The sequence below is a fragment of the Carassius gibelio genome, chromosome A3 (assembly GCF_023724105.1).
Source record: "Carassius gibelio isolate Cgi1373 ecotype wild population from Czech Republic chromosome A3, carGib1.2-hapl.c, whole genome shotgun sequence".
Classification (NCBI taxonomy): Eukaryota; Metazoa; Chordata; class Actinopteri; order Cypriniformes; family Cyprinidae; genus Carassius; species Carassius gibelio.
Window position 1 is genome coordinate 18,836,598 of NC_068373.1, and position 27,583 is coordinate 18,864,180.

The 27,583-nt window shown below is 36.8% G+C and overlaps 2 protein-coding genes across 8 annotated transcripts in view; one reads left to right on the top strand and one right to left on the bottom strand.

Annotated features, from left to right (window-relative positions):
* Window positions 1-255: 255 nt before the first annotated feature.
* On the top strand, window positions 256-3,925 carry LOC127957147 (dual specificity protein phosphatase 3). The gene is made up of 3 exons (XM_052555556.1): window positions 256-627; window positions 918-1,221; window positions 3,064-3,925. Exons 1-3 carry the CDS (start codon window positions 506-508, stop codon window positions 3,217-3,219), a joined length of 582 nt encoding a protein of 193 aa, XP_052411516.1. The 5' UTR covers window positions 256-505; the 3' UTR covers window positions 3,220-3,925.
* The window catches only part of LOC127950812 (thyroid hormone receptor alpha-A-like), a 37,132-nt gene continuing 13,135 nt past the window's right edge, over window positions 3,587-27,583 (bottom strand). Inside the window, exons 2-10 of one of the 7 annotated variants that reach the window (XM_052548134.1) lie at window positions 22,606-22,662; window positions 21,051-21,251; window positions 16,232-16,293; window positions 15,376-15,497; window positions 15,153-15,300; window positions 14,241-14,446; window positions 12,958-13,101; window positions 11,666-11,924; window positions 3,587-9,590 (exon numbers count right to left, since the gene is read on the bottom strand). In XM_052548134.1, the coding sequence (XP_052404094.1) occupies window positions 9,340-9,590; window positions 11,666-11,924; window positions 12,958-13,101; window positions 14,241-14,446; window positions 15,153-15,300; window positions 15,376-15,497; window positions 16,232-16,293; window positions 21,051-21,100 (1,242 nt within the window). In that variant the 5' untranslated portion in view covers window positions 21,101-21,251; window positions 22,606-22,662 and the 3' untranslated portion in view covers window positions 3,587-9,339. Of the gene's footprint in view, window positions 9,611-9,635; window positions 10,162-11,665; window positions 11,925-12,957; window positions 13,102-14,240; window positions 14,447-15,152; window positions 15,301-15,375; window positions 15,498-16,231; window positions 16,294-17,409; window positions 17,851-21,050; window positions 21,252-22,605; window positions 22,663-27,583 lie in introns of those variants that run through there. The other 6 variants (XM_052548152.1, XM_052548125.1, XM_052548160.1 and 3 more) reach the window with 6 other exon arrangements.

Sequence of the window (27,583 nt, forward strand, 5' to 3'; positions counted from 1 at the left end):
TACAACTACAAATATTCCAACTTAGTTCATACAATACAAATCTAAAATTAACACAAAACAAATAAATGAAAGTTAAGTGAAAAATAAAGTGGCATACATAATAATATTTTTTTTAGATGAAGTAAAGCATGTCATGTAACATGACGTATAGCAAATTGATTTAATCTAAAAATCTCAAAAGTCAAAAAAAAAAATCATTTTTTAAAGGCTATATTCCATCATGTTAAGACTTACTGATGCCACCTAGTGGTTTGATAAAAGCTGTGAGTGTTTGGCTGTAGGCAACTCTCTCTAGGCCTAACAACAAAAACAACTAACAGAAGAATCTGAACTACTTTTGAATTATGTTGAACTGAATACTGACCATTGGATTGAAAACACTAGATCATTATTTATTACTCTAAAAGGAAACATAATGAAGATGGATCTGGATTAAAGAAAGTCAAGCACTGAGGCCTGAGGAACAGCATTTTCTACTTGAAAGGCAGTTTATCTTTAGCTGAACATGACAGACTATGAAGTGTCTGTTCAGCAGCTCAATGATCTGTTGACAGACGAAAACGGAGACTTCTGTATGCCCTCCAAACATTTCAATGAAGTTTACCCCGGGATACTCCTAGGAAATGAGTAAGTCCTCACACAGCCTCCAGATATGTAATGGGTGGATAATTTATTGTTTTCTTTCTTTAATTATAGCAGCAGTGCTAAACAAACATTTACATTTTGCAATCATACGTTCAGCCTTTCTTATCTGATACGTTGAGATTCAAAACATGTTCATGTATCCTGTTGCAAATTCTCAAGGACAAGTCTTTAAATAAACATGGCTATTTTCCATGTGTGAAGGACGCCCTCTAATGCTTGATGCTTTCAGACACTCATACTGATGTTGCTGTTATTTTACTGTATCTCAACAGGTCTGTAGCTACAAATGTAACCCGTTTGCATCAGCTGGGAGTGACACACATCCTCAATGCTGCACAAGGTCAATCGGACATGCATGTGAATACAGATGCAGAGTTCTATGCAGATACAGGGATCATCTACCATGGGATACCAGCCTTTGACACTGACCATTTTGACCTCAGCGTATATTTTGAAGAAGCTTCAAATTTCATTGAAAGAGCTTTGGCAATGAAAGGTCTGAAGGGTCTTGGTAAAATGCTTAAAATGAATATCTTTTTCTCCTCTGCCCGTTCAGTGGCGGTAGTGGTACTGCATTTAGATACCCATTAATAAAACATAGTTCACACAAAAATGTTAATTCTGTCATTTATTCACCCTCACGAGTGAATGTCGAGTATGACTTTCTTTATTTTGAAGAATGTTGGCAATAAAACAGACATTTCTCAAATGATCTTCTTAGTACAAAGCCAGTCATATAAGTTTAGAAAGACATGAGGATGATTCAATTATGACAGAGTTTTCATTTTTGGAAGAATTATCTCTTTAGTATGCTTAATCTGTTTCAATGACCCACTAATAATACTGTCTGCTCTCACTGCTAATATGCTTCATGAACCTCAACTCTATAAGAAGGATTTATTTCTCCTACAGCAACCTGCTTTATCCAGACAACATATAAGGTTAAAAAATGCTGCTATCAAGAACAATGATTGTGGGCATAAACAAGAAGTTATCGATCAATTTACAGTTTAGATGCAGTTATGTCTGTTTTTGTCCACCAGAGGAAGCATAACGGCTGCACGTTTTCAAGGCACACACAGTAAAGGTGTTTACTGCTTGAATGACCAATAGTTTGAGCGAATTATTCAATAACTCATTCAGAAAAGCGTCACGCTTGAATAAAAATGTGCTTTTGAATGAATGTAACTCGCCCATGAAAAAACTTCTTGCCACTTACTGGCGTAATATGTAACCTGCAAAACAGATTTATGGAAAAATGGCGCGAATAAGCGGAGTGATACTGACAGTGAAAAGTTTGCTGGATTTGTATTAATCAGCCGTCTTGGAGCGCCGTTTGACCAATCAAATTCGAAGAATGTTGGCTAGATGAGTGAGTGAGTGATTAGATTAGATTATAAATTCTGTTCTTTTCAATAGGTTTCCTCTTAAGGCTTCTTATCTTTTAGTTTTACCAACACTCTCATGACAAATTGTAGCTATTTTGCTTTTGGTGGATTTGTAAGCTCTCATAGTTGTTTTCGTAGGCTATTTTCTTGAGGGTTAGGTTTCCAAAAAATTCCTACACATCAATAATTCTACTCATTAATATTCACATGAAACTCCTAAAAATAGTCTAGTTAGGTTTTCTTTAGCTTCTTCCACGACCACTGTTGAATGTCTTGACCTTAAAATCTTGAGTTTTATTATAATTGTATATGTTGCAATCAATGATATCCAATAAAATCGTCCACGGTGAGACAGAGGCTGTGTCCAAATTCAGGGTCTGCATCCTCCTTAGGATCCTTCCTACCCGGTTGAAGGAGGATGGGTCCTCCGACGACCGCAAAAACCGGAAGTCGGTGTTTGTGAATTTGGACAGCCTACCCTTCTTTCAGTTCCCTCCCTTAACCGTTGCTCATATCCTGTCGCCTAGCAACCGTGACAGCGCCAAGCAAGACGCCGGTGAAGAGCTCATCGTTCTCTCCCCGGAGCTTTATAAACACTTCTGTCTGCTCTTTCGTCCTTAGAAGCGTTAAAACAGCTTCAATCACTAACAAATTAGCTGTGTGTAAGGGGATATTCACACAGGCAGTAAGGCAGAAGCTAGTTTACAAAAGTAAACGTTCAGTTTTTTATTTTACATATACACGTACACATGTAAAAAAATGCTTAACGCTAAAACAAAATGCCTAACTAGAAAACCACTGAAAATATATCTTTTTGAAAAGCCAGTTTTTAAAAAACATCGAAAATAATACTCCTCCCCCACTCCGCTACCGCTCGCTTCGTCCTGCCGAAAAGAATTATGGGATAGGTAGGACGCGAAAGGATCCATCACACCCATCCTTCGAATTCGGGGAAAAGGAGGACGCATTTGTGGGCCGCATTTGAAGGATCCTACGAATTTGGACAGCCTTCGTCGCGGCGCTGTGACGTAACATCCTTCAAATGCGTCCTCCGAAGGATGTAGACCCTGAATTTGGACACAGCCTCAGACGCGAGATCGGGCCCAATGATGGGTTCCTGCGCCAGCTCTGCCAGCTCAACGACAGGCTGGAAGGTGAAGGAATGCTGGGTGTTGATAATACCTAAATATAAAAATATAAAATTATTAGTATCTAAATAAATGTTTGACTCTCGGTTAATCTGTTTTTATCATCTAAATTTTAGCAGTTGGCAAGATAATTCCTTGTCTTTGGTGTCTTCTGCCCTCTAGTGGTACTGAATTGGTGATCGTATGCAGTACAAAGTGTTAAATTAGTATTCAGGCACATATGGCCTCCTCTAGCTCTGTCTAGTCAATATACATAAGTATAGTTGCTCTAACACATTTATATTCCTGATATGTATTTGCTATAAAATCTAACCAGTCTTTCTCGGTATAGCTACTTATTTTGTGCCATAATTTCAAGTCCTTTTTGAGTAGCCAATGATAACAAATAATCAAACACAAGAGGTCTTCACAACAGACAACAATCATTTATTAAACATTTTTTTAAAGTGAAAAGTAGCACACATACCTGAGTTACTTTTAAACCCCTCCCACATGTTTTGCTTTCGTCTGATTAAGTATTTTTTGATTGTATACCTGCAAATAGTATTTTTTATTTATTTATCAATCATTTCCACTTTGTCCCTGTGTGTGAAAATATAATCTGAATTGTTAAATTGGATACAGCATGCAAATTAATTGCTCAAAGCAAATATCTTGAACATATGTACATACTGACCAAGCCACAGTCCAATGATGGTCAGCGGTTTGAGAATCAGTCAAAATTGTTGATTGTTTTTTTTTTTTTAAATAAAGAAAGTAAATAAAATAAACATACTCTGCATTGCACCCACTAATCCACTGAACAGAGATTCATTGTAGGGGAAAAACCTCACAGGTGTTTCACATCCATTACAGGTTTGTACTAGGACAGTTTCATAGAAGGAGAATGTACAATGCTACAAAGATGATTTAACAGTAATTCTGCAGCGCTGGACTAGATGGTGTATCACCGACCCATAAAGGAGAGGGCATCTTAACAACTTCCTGTATAAGCATAGCGTTCAAAATCGAGTAAAAGCACATGGATTATGCTTCACAAGCAAAGAAATGAACACAGACAAGCATCATTTGTGCAAGCATCAGTCTTTGTCATTTTATAGAGCTATTTATGAGAATGCAGATAAAATCATTGTTAAAGAAGAAAAATAAAAAAGCTAAAGATCATTTATCGAGCAGGGGTGCAAAACTCAGTTTTTGGAGGGCCACAGCCCTGCAGAGTTGAGCTTCTTTAATTAAACACCCAATCCAGCTAATCAAGTCCTTCAGGCTTATTTGAAAATCACATGGTATGCGAGTTGGAGCAGGATTGGAGCTAAACTCTGCGGGACTGCAGCCCTCCAGGAATTGAGTTCTGTACACTTGGTCTATTGCACTGAATGGGTTTACAGATCAATAGTGAGGTGCCTGCAGTGAGGATGAGAATGTTTTCTTAAAGTAAGTGCGCAAGGTCCTGTTGTGTGTTAGACCATGTTGAATACTGTAGATTGAGGTACTGGTGATGGTGGTTTACTTCTCAAAGAAACACAGATCTGCTGAAGATGTCTTTTTTTCTGACTGGAAAAAAAAATCTTAAAGTCTTTTGTTTCTAATTATATTAATTCCAGTCTGATCACATTATGGCAGTCTAAGATACTGGAGAGGTGAGAAGTGCTGTGTGTTTGACACAAATGTGACTTTAATAAGTCTATGCTGAACTCATCCTCTTATATCATTCACACGTGAGGTATGATGGTTTGAAATAACAGAAGTGCTCATTATTAAATCACTACGAGAGAATCTTGATATGGCAGACAGAGTAAATACTAATGAAAGGTGTCGAACCCAATTAAACACATGAGAAGCACAATGGCTGTCTATGCTGAGCACATCCACAGTACAGTTCAGATTGAAAAACGTACAAAAAAGCACAGTGTCTGACATCGACTTTAGTTTCGCTGTGTTTGAACAACTGCTCATCACAATCCGCTCACTTAATTAAAATTCACAGCCTGCGAATATGTCAATGTATGTCCACTCAACATAAAATACAGCAAGTGTACTAAAGGATGAGTGCTTTGTCTTTTACATTCCTCATCAGAAGATGGACAGAGTTGTTGTTGTTTTTTAGGAATGGTAGGTCTTCTTTTCAAACTTTTGGACCTCAAATATGACTTGCTACTTTGCAGACATGGACATTTATTGGGGCGTGTTAAAGGAGTCATATCATGCATTTTATTATTACTATTATTTACATTTATCCCCTGAGGTCCATTTATTGTTTTTTGCTCCGACAATAATAAAAATGTAGTTTGTAATGACTGTTTTTACATCTTCTTAATGATCCTTAATTTTTTTTGGCTTTAAGTCATAAACAGTTTATTTGCATGTGAAATGAGCAACAGGGCTTTGCTGTGCTCATCTGTAAACTGAATCCAATCTGCTCTGAAATGAATGTGTGTACAAATTATGTTTCTTGAAAGAATATTTCACCAAAAAACGAAAATTTGGGGATTATTTACTAACCCTGTCTTTCCAGATTCTCTTACAAGACTTTTCCGTTCATCATCTGAACAGAATATTTTATTGTTTGTTTTTAAAATTCTCTCATCATTTTTGTACTGGACATTGCATTTCATGTTTTTTTTTTTTTTTTTTTGGGGAGGGCGGGGGGCATTAAAGTACGCTTTTTGCACCTTTATAGATTGATATTTGATCAATATATGGTGATGGGCAAAGTAGTGTAATCTATTAACTACACATAAAAACCCAAATTTTTACTTAAGTGCCATATCATGCCATGAAATATTTTGGATAAGACTGAATTAGCATTTTATGTAAATTTTGTTACTTATTTTAACGCTTTCAATTTACAGAGAGTAAAGAACATTTTCATTCAGTCTAGCCAGAGTTCAGGCACTCTCAAAAACTCCCATTAAAATCACTGAAGCACTTTACATTATGAAACGAATATCTTACATTCGTATGCACATCTGCACTTTTTGTTGTTTTTTGGTGAGAGAATTTGCTAAATAATTCAGTCAGCGAGCAAGTGAACAAAACACCGTGTTTCAGTGATGACCCTTCTGCATGTCTCTGATTGGCCATTTCATTCATAAGCGCAACAGAATCGTTTCTGATTGGTTATCATGAAGCGTTGTACGAACGCGTCTGTCTCTGGCTCAGCGCCAGCCAGCGAACGCAGATTTGAATTTGGCAGCTGATGCTGTGCACTGAACGATCTAATCACATTGGTGTGATTGTATCAAATATATAAAAAATATTATTCAGCAATTTTTTTTTTTTTTTTTTTGTCGTTTGGAAGCTGCATTTAAAATCCACTTGGCTCAGAAATCTGAGGGGATACGTGCCACCTCACTTTGAATGGGCATGACGCCTCTGATTGAACTTTTTATTTAAAAAATATTATGATATGGCCCCTTTAAGAGTCAAAGTCTCAACCAATATATTCATGGTCTGGCTAAGTGTAAAGGACTGAAGTCTGCTCTAATAAAAGTGCTGTAATCTAGAACGTCCAGCAAAACAAATGGCTTTCTGATTCCCCGTCATCAAGAGCAGGGTCTGTGGGCTGAGCTGACCCTTGCTGGTGCAGAAGATTGTGATTGTGGGCAGTGCATGTCTGCAGTGCTGGTGGGTTAGATTGAGCCTGAGTCAGATGCATGGCCTCATGGGAGCTCCGTGCCTGAGTTTAGCTAGTCACAGTGAGTTTGTCCTTTCTGCCCTTTTGTTCCTCTGTGTCACTTTAAATGCAGTCTGCGTCTGAACCACAAAAAATAAGCTGGTAAGGGATGCTTTGGGGGTCTGATTGTGTCCTTTGCTGGGGAAGAGTGCATGAAAAGTTCTTGTGTGAGATGCACAGGGACCACAGAACTGGGCTGACAAAAATTGAGGTTTGTGTTATGCAGGAGCCATCTTCTTGTGCTGCTTCTTCAGCGCTTGCTTAAAACAAAATGATCTGCTAAGCAATCAGTTAGCTCTGTTACAGCACAGTGAAATTCATTCAGCCCGGCTCATTCTTACTGTCCTCAGAAACAGAGAACAAGACTGACACTTGGTCCCACAACACAAGTGAAAGGGAAAGAAGTATACATACACATGAGTGAGGCTGCTATCACACACATGTGACTTTTTAGTGTAAATGTGCACGTTTATGTACAGGTTTAAGCAGGAATATATATGCATGAGCAGGTGAGGAATACAAACTGTGATGCATGGATGAGGGGTTCGTTCGAGTCTGTTTGAAGAGATGGAGAGGTAAGTGACACTCATTTAATCTTGCAAGAAGGTTGTGGAGAGTTTAAGTTCCTTACTTTCAAAGTCAGCATAGATGTAGTGTACAATGGGGCTTAAAGTCCGTTCTATTTTTAATTTCCCTCTCAAAACAGTGGATAGCCTCAAACACAACTATAGTACTACCCTAAGGACCTGTCTGTCGCTATGCACTTTAAAATAAAAAAGGTATTGTATTAATTAAAAAATAAAATGAAATGTTGCAGATGAAACCAATTAGAGTCCTTGAAAATTAAATATTTTGCAACAATGATTGTTTGTGAGTTTTTCAGCAAAATACCATTTAGTACATTACTGAATTAATGAAAAAATGGTTTTAGGTAAAACTTAAGTAGCAACAGATTTTTATTCCATATTGTGATATAAGTTTATGTAATTTTGATTAAACATAACAATGACACAACAAAAATGCACATATATGCACTTATTAACAGTTTAAAAAAAAAGAACAATAACATGCATTTAGAAAACAAATTTTCATTTCATCTTGACTATAGAGTTTCTTTCTTCTGTTGAACACAAAAGAAGATATTTTGGACAATGTTGGAAACTAGACAGTTGATGGTAGTATTTTTTTCCATACTATGGAAGTCAATGGCTACCGTCAACTGTTTGGCTACCAACATTCTTCGAAATTTCTTCTTTTTGTTTTTTTTGTAATTTTTGAGTGAACTATCCCTTTAAAAGGGTTAAATTCTAAAGCAGCTGAATGGCAAAAATATCGCCAAAGCCAAGATGGCTAAAATCGAACTGACTGTTAGCCCCATTGTACTCTACTATTAATCCCACATTTCAAATCTAGATTATGTTTTTTTTTTTTTTTTTTTGCGTTTGGGGGGTGTAATACCACATTATTCTTTGAAGTTCTGTGTAATAACATGGTACTACCATCCAATGAGACAGGTGAGTGGGAGCACAACGAGCGATCTGAAGGCCATAATGTGGAGGTGGATGTCTAGAACCACATCATATGTCTTAATAAGCACGTGCATCAATATGTCTGTACAAATGGGTAACACTAGGACAGATGAATACAGGAGGAAATACCTCACAACAGCTAAATGGGTCACATGTCAGAAAGCAACAAGAGGCTTTTCACAAAATGAGGTCACAAAATGTTCAGCTTAAGTAACATACAAGAGGATATGGTAGATAGGAAGGTATATGAGAACTGTAGATACTGCATTGGAAGTAGACAGATGGGTTAATGCAGGTAGAATTGTAAGCATACATACATGTATGGACATGTTGCTACATGTATGACTGTATGCTGGTGTATACGAGGTATGAGAAGTTCACGTAACATATTAATGTATGTACAGAGTGAACAAGTGCACACAGGTAGTTATGTTTACAAAGGAGATATTCTATGCGTGCAAAGAGGAAGCTGAATGCTAAAATACTACTGTAATCAGAGGAAAATCTTGCATTATTTTAAAGGCTAATCTTGTAGAGCCCATGTGTAGCTGTTCGATGTTGCTCATAGAAGTTTCCTCTGTCCTTATAACAACAGCTAGCATTTCCGAAACAGGTTATTAAACAGCTTTTGAATGTGTGGCTTTCTTTGTCACGCTTTTAAAATAAGCTCCTTCTGAGGTTGGGAGGTATGTTGGTATGAGAGGTAGGTTGATGCATGCTAGCATATTGTCTGTCTGTGGGAGGAATCTGAATGGTAAGTTACTGTAGGGTCAAAAGGTGTGGAGGCCGACAACCCAAAACATATCCCAGACAAAGCTGATGGTGCAAAATAAAGTACATGTCCTGGTTCGGCATTGCATTAGGATGCAAAAAATCAAATGCTTCTGGTATGCAAATTCACGACCAAGTTTTGCCCCCTTGTATCCCTCCCCAAGTTTCCCCGTGGCTCTCGGTCACACCTCCTGATCCTCGAAGACCTCTAGGAAGAGCGGGGGGAAGAGTTCTGTGGGACACTCCACTTTCATGTGCAGGAAGCGGCTGGCATGGCAGGCTCCGATCATGCGCAGGTTCGTCACCTTCATCAGAAGCTTGGGCCAGAAGTGTGAGATGTTGTGCTTGCGATGGTTGATGTAGTGCTCGAATGCTAACAAGTACATCTCCTGACACTTCTCGATCTTTTCCACACACGTGAGTCCGGAACGATCTGTGCAATGGAAAACTCAACTAATATTAAAGTGAATTCAGGCGGTCAAGATGCTGTCAGAGGTCATAACAGGAAAGTTAAAGGAAGCTGACAGGGATAGTTCACCCCAAAATGACAAATCTTTCGTTATTTAATCACACTCACGTGGCTCTAAACCTATATGCTGTTATTTCTTTCTGCTGAACACAAAAGAAAGATTCCTTGTTTTTTTTGTGTGTGTGTCTGATAACTGGTATGCAGAATCAATATTTAAGAAATGTTATTTTAAAAGGGTTCGGTTGAGGGGGTCTAATGCTAAGAGTTAATTACAGTATTAAAAGCTGGATTCTCATGCTAAACATGGCCAAAGTTTCAAAAAACGAATTGGACGTATGAAGGAGTATTTGTGTGCCAAATACACTCCCTCTGGGCTCATATAAGTTTTGGGAAAAAAAATTCGAGCATGGCTCTTCATGACATCAACCAGAGCGAAAGCAAGAGCAGCCCATCAACGTGCTTCATTTGGGTCACAGAAGTCATCAGCAGCGCTGCACAGGACTTGCTCGAGAAGAATGTCTCCAAAGAAGTGTTTCTGGATGTGAGGGAAAGATAACTTTGTTTAGCTTCCCAACGAACCCAGTGTTACGTGGACAGTGGACGCAGTTTGTTTTTCGGGGTAGCAACGAAATTTGGCAAGTGTTTTGCACCTTCAGTGAAGAATGTTTTACAAACAAGGCCCAGGTTGATGTTGTATTTGCAGACTGTTTGATACTGAAAGATGGAGCAGTCCACTGCACGCTTCCAGCTGTTTTCAGAGAGAAATGTAAAGCTGTATCTTTCTTTTATACTGTAAATCTGATGAAACTAGAGTCACTTTGGTGATATGAAGGATGCAATCCAACTATATTCATGCTCAAGATTAACATGAGATGGGCAGAAACTGTGTGTGTTATGTCTTCTTTAATGCTTTTTTGTACAGTGGTAAGTAATCACTAGACTAGAGGTTCTAACAGACTACTGTTATATTAAAAAGGTCATACATCAGGCATTTTTGTTATGCATGTCACTTGAGCATGAATGGACATTACATAAAAAAGGTTAATCATTTATTAAATATTTGAAATTAGATATTTGTAATGCCATTTTGGCCGTGATTTTTTTGACCCACGAGATGGTGCCATTTATCAGTAGAAACAATATTAAAGAAAAAAAAAACTGATTATATATACAATACCATTCAAAGGTTTGGGGTTGGTAAGATTTTTTCAAAGTTTCAAGTCTTTTCTGCTCACCAAGGTGGTATTTATTTGATCAAAAATACAGTAAAATTGTGAACCATATTGTGAAATATTACAATTGTGAGCTATTTTAAAATTATTTTATCATTCATGTGATGACAAAGCTGAATGTTCATCAATTACTCCAGTTTTCAGTGTCACATGATCCTTCAGAAATTATGCTAATATGCTGATTTGCTGCTCAAGAAACATTGGTTGATTGATTGATTTATTTAAAATGTTGCAAACAGCTGTGCTGATTAATATTTTTGCGGAAACTGTGATAAATTTTTTTTTTTGATGAATAGAAAGTTCAAAAGAACAGCACTTTTGATCAATTTAATGTATGTCTGCTGAGTAAAATCGTCATTTATACAAATAAAATTCTTACTGACCCCAAATGTTTGACTGGTACTGTATAATAATCACAAGAGCACAATTAAAGTAGTCCATAGGTCTTCTGAGGTAATATGTCTGTGAGGAACTATTCACTAATAAACCTCCTTCCCATTATAGCTCAAACATCATTAGTATTGTCACATGCATCAAATCTTTCACAGTGCTTTTAAGGATGCCATATTTGATTTGAAAGCTGCAGTGACGGGAAATATTATCAGTGAACAATAACTTTGAAATTTCAAATGTAAACATTCTACTTTTGAGTTTCATCTTAGAAAAGAAAAAAAAGCCACAGTTTTGAAAGAAAATGAAGATGACGTGATGACAGGATCTTCATTTTTGGGTGAACTATCTCAAATCATAAAAGTTATGATTCTTAAGACCCTACATATGGCAGTAGCAGCTGACGGTCCGTCTCACCTGAGCTCATGAGCAGTACAGCCTGCAGCAGTGCCACCTCCGAGTCATCCAGGTTGAACTGTGACAGGCTCTTGCCCAAATCAAAGATGGCATCCGACACCACTCCTAACCCTCCATTCTTCAGCTGCTCTCGACTGACAGCCATCTCCCCGCTCAGGGTCAGCGTCTCACTCTCTGGGTCGTATCGCACCGCTGCGCGCAAGGACATGATCTCCATACAGCAGCCTTTCAGCAGGATGATCTGGTCTTCACAGGGCAGCTGGACACCAGAGGAAGACAATCAAGCACAGATTCTTGTGCTTTTACAGCTCGCATGACATCATTCCAGACCCCAAAACAAGGATGAACCACTATTCAGTTGTTATTTGTTGTTAGCTTTTTCACCTTGTCATAAGTATTGTCGAAACTGAAAGAATGATTTCTGATGGCATCACTAAGATAGGACTGGAAATAACAAATGCAATCTGTAATGTACTGTCACGACATAATTTTCCATCAAAAGCTGTCTAGGAGTTTCTGATTAATTATAATAAATTCCATTTCTAATTTAAAGAAAAAAATTACACCTGTATGTGTGAAAAATTCAATACATTTAAAAGAGTTCTTTTCCATAAAAGTATTTAAAATGAGAGAAAACAGTACAAATCTAAATGTATAATTTTAGAAGTAATACATATAAATTAATTAGTAAAAATAACATTTGAAATATGTGTGTTTGTATTAGGGCCGGCCAAAATGTTGGCAGTGTTCCTGGTTAAAATGTTGGGAAGCAGAAATCTGAATTTCTTCCTGAAAAGGGCAGAACAGTAGCCCTGCCTTTGACAATGACAAATCTGTTTTTTGTTGTTGTTTTTTTAATTGTCTTTTGAAATTCCTAGCACTATGAAATATCCTCGCTTATCCTCTCTTAGAGACTGCAATGTCCTCCGATGTAGCAGGTCAGTAAGTGATGATCAGTGATCATTATGTGTTCACATGAGCAATTAGAGAGGCAAAATAAGTGATTCAAAGCACAGCCACAGCCTGGAATCACAGGTGGTGTTTTAATAAGGCCATTACTCATATCTGGTAGAAAACAAGGCAGATTTAAGACTAAGGAAACACACAGGCAGCCTCTACCATTCATACAAATTACACTGACATGCAGTTTTGGTTCAGAGAATGTACATTACAGCTGGAGCGGAGCAGATAACTTCTCTTTGTCAACTGATGCAATAATGTGGCATGGTGTTGTCTATGAAAATGTGTATTTATGGGAAACTCGGACATATAAAATAAAAACGGACACTGACCTCAGAGAACATGGGCAGTTTTTTGGCAAAGTCCACAACTCGTGTGATGGCAGGGGTGATGATCTTGGTGAACTCACTGAAAGCCTCCAGGTCGACTTTGTCGTTGTCTGATGTGGGGGCTGGAGACTGCCCGATGTCTTCTGGCTGAAAGACAAACCAAAATAGAGTGAAAAAAAAAAAAGAAAAATAAATCTGACAAATGTTAGTAATGAAATAAGGTTCAACACCAAGGATTTTTCCCCCTTTTTTCACATTTTGAGAATATTTACATTTCATTTGACCAACACTTGTATAAGTGAGATTATGTATGTTTTTGTAAAAGAATAAATAAATAAATGACTACTACTTTACCATAACATTTTAAAAGTTTGGAGTCAGTATTTGTTATTTTATGAAAGAAGTGAATATTTTACACTGCAAGAATTCATTATGTTGGTCACATGTGACAGTAAAGACATTTATAATGTTACAAAAAATTTAATAAATGCATAAAATACATTAAATTATTTTAAACGTCTTATTCATCAAAGAATCCTGGAAAAAGGAAGTGTTACAATTCCCACAAACATATTAAACAGCACAGCTGTTTTCAACTTTGATAATAATACGACATGTTTCTTGAGTAGGAAATCATCATTTAAGAGTGATTTCGGGAGGATTTTATGGCACTAAACACTAAAGTAATGATGCTGAACATTCAGCTTTGCTGTCACAGGATTAAACAGCATTTATACTAAAACAGAAAACACTTATTAAATTGTAGTATTTCACTGTATTACGGTATTTTCGATCAAATAATCGCAGCCTTGGTGATTATAAATCCCAGCCTTGATGATTATAAAATATGCTTTTAAAAAACAATTCCAAAATCTTACAGACTCCAGACTTTTGAGATTTGTTTCTACTTTTCAACCCATTCTAAGGCCATTTTCACATTTGGTTAGACTGAACTCATGCAAACTCGATCCGCTAGCATCCATGCCAGCCAAACAAACCAAACCAAATAGTTTGAGGGCCAATCCAGTGCTCTTTGATCACTGTCGGCAACTTTTCAATCCTGACAGACCACTCTGTGTAACAAAACTAGTTGCTAGGCAGCATGTGTTTTTAGAGCCCTGACATTCAAACACAAGCGGCACGATGAAGAAAAGATTCTCAAAAAAAAAGCTGTAAGACGGACAATAGCTGGAGGTTATCAGTGATTCAGATGAGAACCTAACCGCCTGTTCAGTGTAGGCAATAAATCAATGCTTTGCATGTTCATACACAACCAGGACTCTTACTAGGAACTTGCGTTTTTGTTTCCAGTGAGGGCCTTGGGCATTGGTGTGGCGATGAGCCTCCGTCACCATACGAATGAGCTCCCACTCCGAGACGGTGGGCTCAGGTCGAGTGTGCAGTGTTTTCACCATCTCCTCTTTCTTCTTCCGTTCCCGGTTTTCCTCGATCAGACGCCTCTTGGCCACACGCTTTGAATCGTCCAGCACCACTGCCAGGGACACCAATCATTACACAATCACTCATTTAATACCCTCAGTACTAAACAGGAAATGACAGGCAATGTTATGTAATGTTATTATGTATAAGGAGATTATAGCAAGTTATTTCAAAGGCCAAATTTATATATTTATTATATTTATTTATTTATTTATTTTGAGAAACAACGTCATTTAAAGACTCATGCCATTTTTACAAAGACAGAAATCTTACCATCAGATTGTCCTGAATTAATATTTTAATTAATTATTATATATTTTTTAAAGATGTGTGTGTGTGTGTGCATATATATATATATATATATATATATATATATATATATATATATATATATATACAATTAAAATTAAATAAATAAGTATTATTATTAACTTTTTTAGAAAAAAGTGAAAACAATCTGTAGTAATTTTATACTTCATAATATAACATTGAAAACATTTGGAAACATTTCCTGTAGTCTTTGGATACTAGTAAGTCTTTTCTAATTATGATTAAATAAAAATTAAATACACACACACACACACACACAAAAAGACTTAATAATAATATTTGGGTTGGTGATAGTCTGTAGAATTTTTTATTAACTTTATATATATAAAGACATCTACAGTATGTCTTCATTTTGCCATACAAAATTTATGTGTGTGTGTGTGTGTGTGTGTGTGTGTGTGTGTGTGTGTGTGTGTGTGAACACTCACAGTCCATGGCCATTCCCATCGAGATGCACTTCTTGAAGCGACACAGCTGGCACTGGTTGCGGGTGATTTTATCAATGATGCAACAGCTGTCATATTTACAGGAATAGGAAGGGTGAAGATTCTTCTGTATTGTCCTCCTAAAGAAACCCTGGGAGCAAGAGAAAGCAAATGAATAAGTAAGTACAGACTGATTATCAAGTGTTTCAGAGGTGGTAAATCTCACCTTGCAGCCCTCACATGTGATGCAGCGGTAATGGTAGCCGGTGGCCTTGTCTCCGCACACCACACATGGCTCATCTTTCTCCAGGTAGCTGGGAACGTACCCTGGAACAGAGATGATCTTCACTAGAAGAGGAGGAGGAGACGGGTTGTTACAGCAGAACACACACACAAACACAGACTCACACACACATGCTCGTCATGTTTTATGAGGATATTCCATAGACTTCACGGTTTTTATACTATCCAAACTTTCTATTTTCTATACCCTTACCCTAAACCTAACCAACACATCCAACATTCTGCATTTTTATATTTTCAAAAAAAATATTTTTGTATGATTTATAAACTGTTTTCCTCATGGGAACCAAAAACAAATGTCTTCACACATTACAGAAATTATTGGTATTAACAATCTTTTTTTAGGAACATTTGATCCCAACAGTGTAGGGAATACTAGGACCACACACACACAAACACACACACACACACACACACACACACACACACACACACTGCCTCTACATCCCTGAAAGACAAAATTCCAGCAACACTGATTGTCATAGTGTTAATAACTCCTTTTGTGTACTGGGAAGTCATGAGAGTTTCAGGAATCAAAAGGGTGAGGAGATGATAAATGTATTTTTAGTTTATTCCAAAATGATCTGTGGACAGTGTTGAACTGTGGACTAATCGTTCTTAACATGTCTCAAAGATATAATAATGTTTTTTTTTTAGTTTTTTTTTTTAGCTGCATTCAAAATCTGCTTGTCTTGAAGCACAGAAAGGGCCCGTTTGGGCATCACAGGCCCTAAATGTTTTGGTTTAGACTGCAGTGACACCAGATCCAAAATGCTTACCAGACGTGCTCTTCATAGAGCATTGACTATTCTTTCTTTTTCTCTTCACTCCATTCGGCCACCTGGAGAAAAAGAGCAGAGGGAAATAGGTATACGGTAAAATCAGAAATTATTTTTCTATTTCTGTTTCACAAGAATGAGATTTTACAAAACCTATTCAAAATCTAAAATTTTAAAAAGCCTCTTATATACACAATCATTGAAAGTTTGGGATTGGTATGATTTTTTTATATTTCTGAAAGAAAGAAATATCTTACCGAGTCTCACCAAAACTCAAAACATTTATTGGTTTAGTTACCAACATTTTTCAGATATCTTCTTTTGTATTCCACCTGAGAAAGTCGTACAGATTTGGAGCAACGTGAGGGTGAATAAATGCTGACAGAATTTTAATTTTGGCTGAACTATCCCTTTAACTAAGTGGGAAAATAAATAAATGCATGTGTTGACCACGCGGTGGCACTGTTTAAAACAATTTCACACTGCATTCTTCACCTCAGCTGACCGCCATAATTTGTCTATCAACAGTGTTGCATCACCTTATAAAACTAACCACAAACCCGTTTCATGTGTTAAATACATGTGACTGCCTTCATGACTCCAAAACCATACATAATAACAAACATAAGTAACACTTTCAAGTTCTGGTAGTGAACAACAACAGAAGTGGCTGTCTACATGTGGAGGTTATGAGCCCACTAGCAAATGAAACGGACACACCTCCATGAACCAGCACATAGTCCAGTTCATGTGAGGCAACGCTTGTTTATAGAGCTAAATACAGCAATGCATAGTAAATACACTGTTTATTTACTGCACGAAGATAGTGCTATATCACAAATGACCAAAACATGACAAACCTACTGAGCTCGAAGCCTACAACATGACTGCAAACATCGCAAATTACTGAAATGAATGAGAAAACTTTCAATCCAATGCAACAGATTCTAACGCAATCCCGCATTATCAGTCATGTGGGATTTGAGTTTCATTAAACACACACAAGATACCCAAGCACTGACAATAATGAAATGACCTTTTAAAGCAATCTTTTTCTCTTTTTTTCTATTGGATAGCACAGTATTAAGTCCAACTGACAATCTTCCCGTACATCTACAGACACGACTGAACAAACAGAGGGAATGGGATGGATGGAGAAAGAACATTTATATTCTAACCTGTTGACATAATGGGGCTGTAAAATGTGCATGATTGCCGTCTCCCTCCTCTCGCCAAGCTGTCAGAAATCTATCTGCAGTAACAGGGACTCTGAGCTGGTAGGACACACTCTCTCTCTCTCTCTCTCTCTCTCTCTCCACACACCCCTCCTCCTGCCACGGCTCCGTATGAATCAGCCCTGTGAGCCCCACCTCTCCTCCATCTCTAACCCTCCGCTCTCATCTTCCTCTTCACTCTCTCGCTGACTTTGACTAAGGCGAAGGACCCTCTGCCATCTGTCTTTATTTACAAATGGACTGCTACAGTGTTGTCATTTCCACATACTAACGCTTAGTTTCTAGCATATTAATACATTCATGCATAAATCATCAACAGAACTGTGTTAGAGCAGAACACAGCACTATGAATCTTCACTGCGTCAATTCAATGCACAAACATTATGTTTGGTATCCAAAATACTAGTGAAAATCCTTCTGTTTTGCATTATTCTAAACAAGTATTTGAATATATCAAATGTATCATACTTAATATTGATCATAAAAATAATGTGATATTGATAATAATACAAATATTAGTTTAATCATGTATTTGTAAATGATTTAGTTTAGTATAATAATATAATGAGATTATGTATAATAATGCATTTAATTTATTATATAACAATAATAACAAAAACATTATTGATAAAAATGATGACTATTAGGGTTGTCAATTTTCGATTTGTTATTATTATTATTAGCATAACAAATTGAGCAAAAAGGTTTATTAACATGAATATGAGAATGTGAAAAATACTAAATATTTCATATTAATTTTACGTCACGTTGTTGATAATAATAATAATGTTTTTGCTGGTTTACCATTTCATGCATGCAAACATACAGTGGAAATCTGTAAACAAAATTTGATTAAAAGAAGCTTTATGATTTTATTACATTTTTTAAAAAATTTTCAAACTTTTGAACCTCACTGCATATTTTTTTAGAATACATCTAATAATAAAATATATTAAAAAAAAAAAACATACACACCATTTTTTTATTATTTAACAGATGCTGCATTTCTTTAAGTAGAACATTTAAAAAAAAGAGAGGTTCTAGCATCTAAATCTACACGTGAGCCGATGACGCATCAAAGCAAAATCCACGTCAAAGTTCCTCTTCCTCCTTTTTAATTCCCACACATGCTTTCGAGGAGAGAGGAGCTGAGACGATCAGACGGAATGAGCCTTTAAATGCTCACTCACGCGTGCTTTCTGCTAATCAAATTATAGAGGCGCAATTAAATGGCGGGTCGAGGCGAGATAGGGCGCAGGACAAATCTGCCTTTCAGGGAACCATCTGAAATTTCTCGAGCTGCATAATAATCCCACAACTGACCCACGGGACCCTGAAACTGTGTGTGATAGTGTGTGCGGTGGTGCATATGCGGTAACTGAATGTCTGGGGGGAGGGCACGACCATGAGGCAGCACATGTGAGAGACACGTGCTTGGACGCTCCAAACACAAACACACACACACACACACACACACACACACACTCTTCCTCAATGACACACACTGGTCCGAGACAATCCATCGACTGTCGCAATGATTCGGTGTCCTGAATTGTCCCATGCTACACACTGGCCCCATCTGGCTTCTGTACCTCTCTCTCTCTCTCTCTCTCTCTTCTGCTCTATAATCTCACTCTCTATTTGTCATATTCCATATCTAATCGTATCATCTAATCGTGAAACACTTCACACACTTGGATGAATCATCAGGCACTCTGGATTACAATCGCATTCAGTTAGGTGATGTTAAAGACTTCTTGCTTCTTGCATATGTGCACTGTAATACTCCTAATATGTTTATGTTTGATTTTATAATATACTTGAATCTGATTGATAAGTCAAAGCATAAGAGGGCTCAGATAAGTTTGAATAAAGACCCTACACTTTATTATTGACCATTGCCCCTGGTAGACAAACTAGTTTCATGTCTCTCTCATCATTCTGCAGTTTATTTCATATAAAATATAATATATCATATAATTACATAATTGTAACTCAGTATTTGGTAAGCTGTGCATGGGACAGTTTGTGAAAACACCTCTATTTTTATTTTATCAAATAAAATACATCATAATAATTGTTACATGACCATAATAATCATTAAAACACTATATATATATATATATATATATATATATATATATATATATATATATATATATATATATATATATATATATATATATATATATATATATATATATATTATTTTATTTTTTTACAATGTATTATATTTAATATAAAATTTATTATTATTAAGGTATATGAATAATTTGGGTAAAATGTTTTACATGAATTTGAGAAAAGTAAAACTAATTCACAGATTTGCTTGATTATTGATTTTAAAATAGTGCAAAATCATTAATTTTGTAAATTGTAAGAGTGATATGCTGGATTATGTACAGTCAACTTATCATTATTGCAAAATATACCCAAGGTTTATCAAACCAACACTTTAAAAAAAAAACAAATAAATTTGCCCTGGTCACTGTTGTATTTGCTGTTTCTAGAACACTGCTCCAGGTTTGTGTTCACGGTGTGTGTGTGTGTGTGTGTGTGCACTTTGGATGGATTAAATGTAGAGCACAAATTCAGAGTATGGGTCACCATTACTTGGCTGTATGTAACATCACATCACTAGAATGGTTTGCTTATGTTGTCCCTAAACAGGGTTGTAACAATATTCTATATTAATATTCTTAATTATATAGTTGATTAAAGCTGCAGTCCGTAACTTTTGACGCTCTAGCGGTTAATAAACAGAACTGCTTGCGTCTTGTGGAAGAACATCGTAGCCCGAACTACTTCTCTCTGTTTATGTCTGTGAAGAATCACAAAGGTACTGGATTACTCCGCGGCGGTATCCCCGAAGCAATCTAAAATAGTCTGAATATAAACACTTATTATAGGTGCACCCTAGTGATTCAAGACAGGCTAATAATACGGTTTGGAAAATGGATTCATGGTGTACTCGCTGATTATATACATTTTGTAAATTTTGAACACAAAAAAAGTTACGGACTGCAGCTCTGATTGGTTGTTTCTTACCGGGAGCAGTGTCTTTCTGCAAATGACAATAGGACCACTGGGAGGAGCCAGAGGAGCTTGATTTTCATTAAGTCCTGACAGTAGAATATGAGACATAATGAGAGATTATCTGTCTCATATTCTACGGTCAGGACTTAATGACAGGTTTAACAAATATGCAAAAAATACTTTTTTACAAAAGTTACCTACTGCAGCTTTAATTGAATGAAATAATATCTTAGCCATAAAATGGATATTAGCTGTTGAAACTGATACAAGGAGGAAAGAAAGCAGATGCAGTTATTGGTCATTGGACTTACTTTCTTCTGTGAAACATAGAAAAACATATTTTGAAATATGTTGGTAACCAGATAGTTTTTAGACTTTAGACTGTATGGACATTCTCAAAATATCTTCTTTAATGTTCCACTGAAGAGAGAAAGTCATACAAGTCTGGAACAACATGACAGTGAATAATGATGACAGAATTTTTATTTTTAGCTGAACTGTCTCTTTAAGAACTGGCATATTCTATAAATAGACAGAGGATAACTCACCATGTCTCATCTCCCTCTGGCAGGTTAAGCTCCTGCTCTTTGTGTTCCATTCACCTTGATTCCATCCAGCGTCCAATCACACGAGACTGAGGCGGACTCTGCTCAGCATACGCAGGGTCAGTATCAGTCAGCTGCTATAGGACGGCTCATAGTGTCATATCCCCACGTGTATTCCAGACTCTGGATCAAATGCCTTTATACCTGTTTATACCAAACATAATTTGCCTTGAATTAGCAAGTGTCAGACAGTGAATTTGTCTAATCAAATCACCTACATGACACTATGTCCTCTATAGACATTAGTAAAGCAGCTGTGACTCAGTTTCAACACACGGTGGTGCACATGCCACGGTGGTGCACATGCGCATGAGACCATGGTGTCTAAACCCTTGCCCCCGGAGCTCAGGCCAAGCTGGTCTCATTATTAGAGGGAAAAGGCCATCTGATAAATGCACATCCCTCATGCATATCTCTTATTTTCCCATTCTTGGTCTGAAGCTGATATGGCTTCACCGTGCAAGGGCAATAACTCTGCCATTTCCAAGGCAACCACTCGGCCTCTATCTAATTATAGGAAAGCTGAACTGGGTTATTCCATAATGGCTGACCTCAGTCTTTAATTATTTAGCAGATTATTCCATTTTGGGATTAATTTACTCTTTTTTTTTTTTTAAGGTCGTAGAGGTTTAGCTTGTGAACGATGTCACAATTTCTGCCCTTTAAAATAAAACGTATTTCATAGGGCCCTAAAAACTTGGATTAAGGATTAAGGACTAAGGATTTTGATTTCAAGACATGCTTTTAATAAAGTTTAATTTAACTATTAAAATGGAGTCCAGAAAAATAAAAATAGGGGGAAAAAACTGAATCTGGGGACACAGAGAAATAGGGAAATAAATTATATTTCAATATTCCCATGAAATATTAGGTATAATTTTTACATAATATTTTTACATTATTTTCATGTCGCCCCAAGAACACATTAATATGCATATTACACTCACCAAAGGATTATTAGGGACACCTGTTAAATTTCTCATTAATGCAATTATCTTATCAACCAATCACAAGGCAGTTGCGTCAATGCATTTAGGGTGTGGTCCTGGTCAAGACAATCCCCTGAACTCCAAACTGAATGTCAGAATGGGAAAGAAAGGTGATTTAAGCAATTTTGAGTGTGGCATGGTTGTTGGTGCCAGACGGGTCGGTCTGAGTATTTCACAATCTGCTCAGTTACTGGGATTTTCACGCACAACCATTTCTAGGGTTTACAAAGAATGGTGTGAAAAGGGAAAAACATCCAGTATGCGGCAGTCCTGTGGGTGAAAATGCCTTGTTGATGCTAGAGGTCAGAGGACCAACTGATTCAAGCTGATAGAAGAGCAACTTTGACTGAAATAACCACTCGTTACAACCGAGGTATGCAGCAAAGCATTTGTGAAGCCACAACATGCACAACCTTGAGGCGGATGGGATCAACAGCAGAAGACCCCACTGGGTACCACTCATCTCCACTTCAAATAGGAAAAAGAGGCTAAAATTTGCACAAACTCACCAAAATTGGACAGTTGAAGACTTGAAAAATGTTGCCTGGTCTGATGAGTCTGGATTTCTGTTGAGACATTCAGATGGTAGAGTCAGAATTTGGCATAAACCGAATGAGAACATGGATCTATCATGCCTTGTTACCACAGTGCAGGCTGCTAGGGGTGGTGTAATGGTGTGGGGGATGTTTTCTTGGCACACTTTAGGCCCCTTAGTGCCAATTGGGCATCGTTTAAATGCCACGGCCTACCTGAGCATTGTTTCTGACCATGTCTATGACCCTTTATGACCACAATGTACCCATCCTCCGATGGCTACTTCCAGCAGGATAATGCAACATGTCACAAAGCTTGAATCATTTCAAATTGGTTTCTTGAACATGAAAATGAGTTCACTGTACTAAAATGGCGATATCTCAACCCAATAGAGCTTCTTTGGGATGTGGTGGAACAGGAGATTCGTGCCCTGGATGTGCATCCCACAAATCTCCATCAACTGCAAGATGCTATCCTATCAATATGGGCCAACATTTCTAAAGAATGCTTTCAGCACCTTGTTGAATCAATGGGGTCAAACACGGTATTAGCATGGTGTTCCTAATAATCCTTTAGGTGACTGTATATACAGTGTATAGATACATTGTACATAATGTGAAAACACTCATATGGCCATTTTTCACACATACTGCATAAAACAAAATGGTATATCATATCATCTGGTTATATCTTTCATAACATAGTTGATTATCATCTTTTTACAGTTTGGTGTAAAAAGAAAAAATCCTGAAATTCACAAAACATTTATCTTTTTGTCTCAGGGGTTATGCCTAAGTTCCGTTTTCTGTTGATCCGGGTCACTGGCAGAAGAGGACTCTTGAGCTGCCTTTCTCATTTCCTCCCGGGTGAAGTGGACCACTCGCCCTGTTTTCCATCTCTCATGTATTTTCAATGGGGAAATAAAGCTAGCAGAAACAGGAAACCAGCATCATGTGTTTAGAATTAAATAATAGAAACCCAAACAAGTGCCTCGAGCACTGAGTCTGTTTGTTTCACTATGATATTGTGCGTATAAGACAGGAAATGCATGTCTGGACAGAATGATTAGTAGTTGAAAAGCTAAAACCATGTCAGCAATGTAGCAGATTTGTCAAACACACTTTAAGTTTATATTAAACTACTTCATGTTTAAAAGTACTGAACCATTAAAAAGCAGTCAAACACACTGACTGGGATTCCTGTTCTCTCCTTCACTAAAGTCAATGATGGAGTTTTTCATTAGTTGACTGAAGACAAGACGATCTAATTATGAAAATATGCTTTCATCTGAATTTTTCTCCCTATGCAAATAAAGACTAATTCACAAAAAATTCACTAATGGCCCACAACAGAGAGAATCTAAAGGATTCTGTGGAACGGTGTTTCACACTGACACTTGGCAGGAAATTAACAGTTATCTTGAGGTCAGATTTACATTTTCATCCTTCTCAACACATCACATAAACATAACTGAGAAAAGGAGTATGCTTGACATCCTGTGTGGGAGTTTATGATTTCTAAGAATGATAAAAGCAGAAAATGTGACATTATGGTAGACTGGTTTAGTCTCCTGTGTGGTTACAACTGAGTTGTTTTGAGACACCTCATAAACTATTTGTGGTAACGAGAAATGTCTAACTTGTAAAATTTCTAACTCTAAATTTGTATCTACAAGATTTACAAAAGCAGATGAAATGAGATCAAACTGCTTAAGACATTTTTTGAGACACTGGCCAACCGAATCCCTATAGTACATGAGAGAAGTCACTGCTAGAATGTAGGCCATGGGAATTTCCTAAAACTGAGCTGTGTGTTGTGCAATATGGCCATCAGAATCCTCAGTTATGGGATATTACAGTAAACAAACATACTTCGGTGAATACACTGTGTGACAGAAACTTTGAATCTTATCTGCTGAAAATCAGATATCTTAACAAAACTTCTTGAGTGTCAAATGTCCTTTAGCTTTTGCATTACACCAGGAGATTAAGTACAGCATGGAAGATCCCATAATCTTACTTTACTAACTATTAATAAGCAGTAATTAGGTATTTATTGAGGCAGAAGTCATAGTTAATAGTTAGTTAACAGTGAAACTTGGTCTATGTGTAACATGTTTCTCAAGCAAAAACATAAATTGAAATGCTTTCTTAAGAATTATGTGACGGTGAATATTTAAATTTATGCTGTGAAAAAACAACAACTAATATTTGCTAAATAAAGGTTTTACTTATTTTATCTTTCCATTTTTATTGACCATTCGAGTTAGATGCATAAACCTAAAGAGAAATATAGAACTATGTCTTTCAATATAATAATAAAATAATGAATAACCAACACTTGTTTATGTTGAAGTTCTGACTGGTCAAATTTAAATGTCTCGACTCTCAACTACTGTCAAGAGAAAAATACCAGATGACCGTAAGAGAGACATGAGAACAGAATGGACAGGGATTACAGAAAGTGATGGAACGGAAAAGAGGAAGTAGCATGGTTAGCCTTATTTCCCGTCAGGTAGGAAAATGCTGCATTAAGTGTCTGAGTCAGATCATCTTAAGTTCAAATAAATATGTTAAAAGCCTCCCACATGTTTTCGTGATGTAAAGGAACATATCCGTACCTTATCTTGATCTGCAGTGCCTACTAACCCTAAAAAGTAAATCTGTCATTGAGTTTCTGTTTGCTGACGATGCAAAGGACAAATCAGATTGTTGACAGTAATGAAACACAAATCCAATGTTTGAATTCCACTTACAACAACCCCGATCCCCTCTGAGTCAAGTCAAGTCACATTAATTTATATAGCGCTTCTAACAATACAGATTGTGTCAAAGCAACTACCGTATACAGCATTAATTAGGAAAATAGTGTAATGCAAAATGACGATAATAAACACTCATTTTTCAGTTAAAGGCAGTTCTGAATCAGGCATTAGGTAGGCTAAGCATTAGATTCTGGGGTTAGCTGGGGTTTTGGCAAGGGAAACTTAATCTACTAGTGCAGATTCATGCTTAAAACATTGTAGGCAAACATATAGACGGGCAGGAGTTGGATTTAGATCCTCTGGCAATATCCCAAGAGATCCTGAGAGGTACTGTGAGCATGTGACCAGGCTAAAAAAAAAAAAAAAAAAAGACCCTGGGTTACTCAGTAAACATCTGATTCACAGCCAACATGTTCCATCACTCATTATATACTGCAGAGCAGAGCTCCTACAAACCCCACACAAGCAGGTCGATGTTTTCAAATCTAAATCTAACAATATTATTTATAATTTAATCAAAACAAACAATGAGGTTTTTTTATTTTTTTATGAAAGAATCTTCATTATGGTCACCAGATTAAGCTTGATCAATTTACAGTGACAAATAGCATTATTTAAGGGAGAAGTCTTTCCTCATTTATCATTTTACACAAAAAAATGTCACAATGCAATACTGAAAAAAACTCTTAGCCATTACCACATTTCTACCTGATTTAACCCATATAAAAATAAAAATAGAAAAAATTGAAAATGATTATTCTTTAAATAGATTATTATTTAGCAATGCATTTAAAAGTGATAGTAAAGGGATTTATGATACAAAAGATAACAGTTGCAAAAAATTAAGTTCTTTTGAAGTTTCTATAATTAAAAAAATTACCAAACAGTTTAGTTTCACTAAAATATCTGTTCATTAGTGAAAGTCTAGTGTTTTGTTCAGTACATAATGTTCTTACTCTAGAGACATGCAGTATAGCAAACAAGGATAAAGGGTAAACACAGATCAGTGCACAATCCAGTGTAAATGGATCTATAGGGAGATATTAGCTCTCTGCAGAGACCTTGATGCTACACCAAACCAACATGGATACACAAGATACACACTGACTTCACTTCACTCTGAGCAGGGTGGTAAACAACAAGTGGCTTTTCAGTCCATTTGTAGCCCCTGTTGTTTCTGTTTTTCAAAGCAGTGTAGCTTTTCCAAATCTACAATGCTTCAAGTGCTTCTATAATATCCTCTCTCTTAAATCTGAAAAGTCATAGTTGTGGAAAGTCAAAGTCATTTTAGCACATGAAATGAAAAGAAAAATGAAAAGAAATGATTCACCAATTCAAGCCTCTATATAAACAGTCTCTCAGATTGATATACATTCAAGTGGTAGATTAACAAACAAAACAATAATTTTTCTCTGTTCAAAATGGAATGAATAACTGAACACTTACTGAACAGTACCAGAGTATGCTTTGATGCTGTTTTTAAGAAACTTTAACTGAAAAAAAATGGCTGTATGTGTAAACAATAAAGCAAGTAAAATCCCATTCATTTTCTCCATAGGAAAACAGATTTTTAAGGATAATTTATAAACCATGCCCATGATTCTGCAGAGAACATCACTATATCCACATTAATCCATATATAGTCAGAATTAGCAGCATTTCCTTTTGTTGAAGCTCTATGTCCAAACTGTTTTAAATACTTTCCAAAAGTTTCTTGTCAATACTGACACATCTGAAGATAAATCACCTTACTGTACATCAATAAAAGGTCATTAATGCTCACTGAGATGATACCGAATGACCAGACATAATTAAGTTCTTCTGGTACGTTTTTTTTTTTTTTTAGCTAAGTACCCAGCTGTCAGGATTCCACCACCAACACCATCATCATCACTCCCTCCACCCACTCGCTCGTCATCCCCTGAATATTAATTGTCATCACCTGCATCTCTTCATCCTCATCACCGCCACCTGCTATCCTTCATCACTGCTCACCCTTATATACGCACTCTCAACCTTCAGTCTCCGTCTGATCTCGTCATTACATGGCTTACAGACTCTATCTCAACACTCGCCTGAGAATCCGCAAATCTTCTGAGAACCCTCAAAGATCGGCCAGTCTTCTTCTGCCTTCAGTCCTCCTTCGGTGATCCCACTTCCACTTCCTGTGATCAGAGTTCGTTCAGTTA

Coding starts and splice junctions, on each gene's coding strand:
- LOC127957147 (XM_052555556.1), top strand. CDS start 506: ATGACAGACTATGAAGTGTCTGTTCAGCAGCTCAATGATCTGTTGACA. Junction 628..917: donor GGGATACTCCTAGGAAATGA/GTAAGTCCTCAC, acceptor GTATCTCAACAG/GTCTGTAGCTACAAATGTAA. Junction 1,222..3,063: donor TGGCGGTAGTGGTACTGCAT/TTAGATACCCAT, acceptor GCGCTGTGACGT/AACATCCTTCAAATGCGTCC.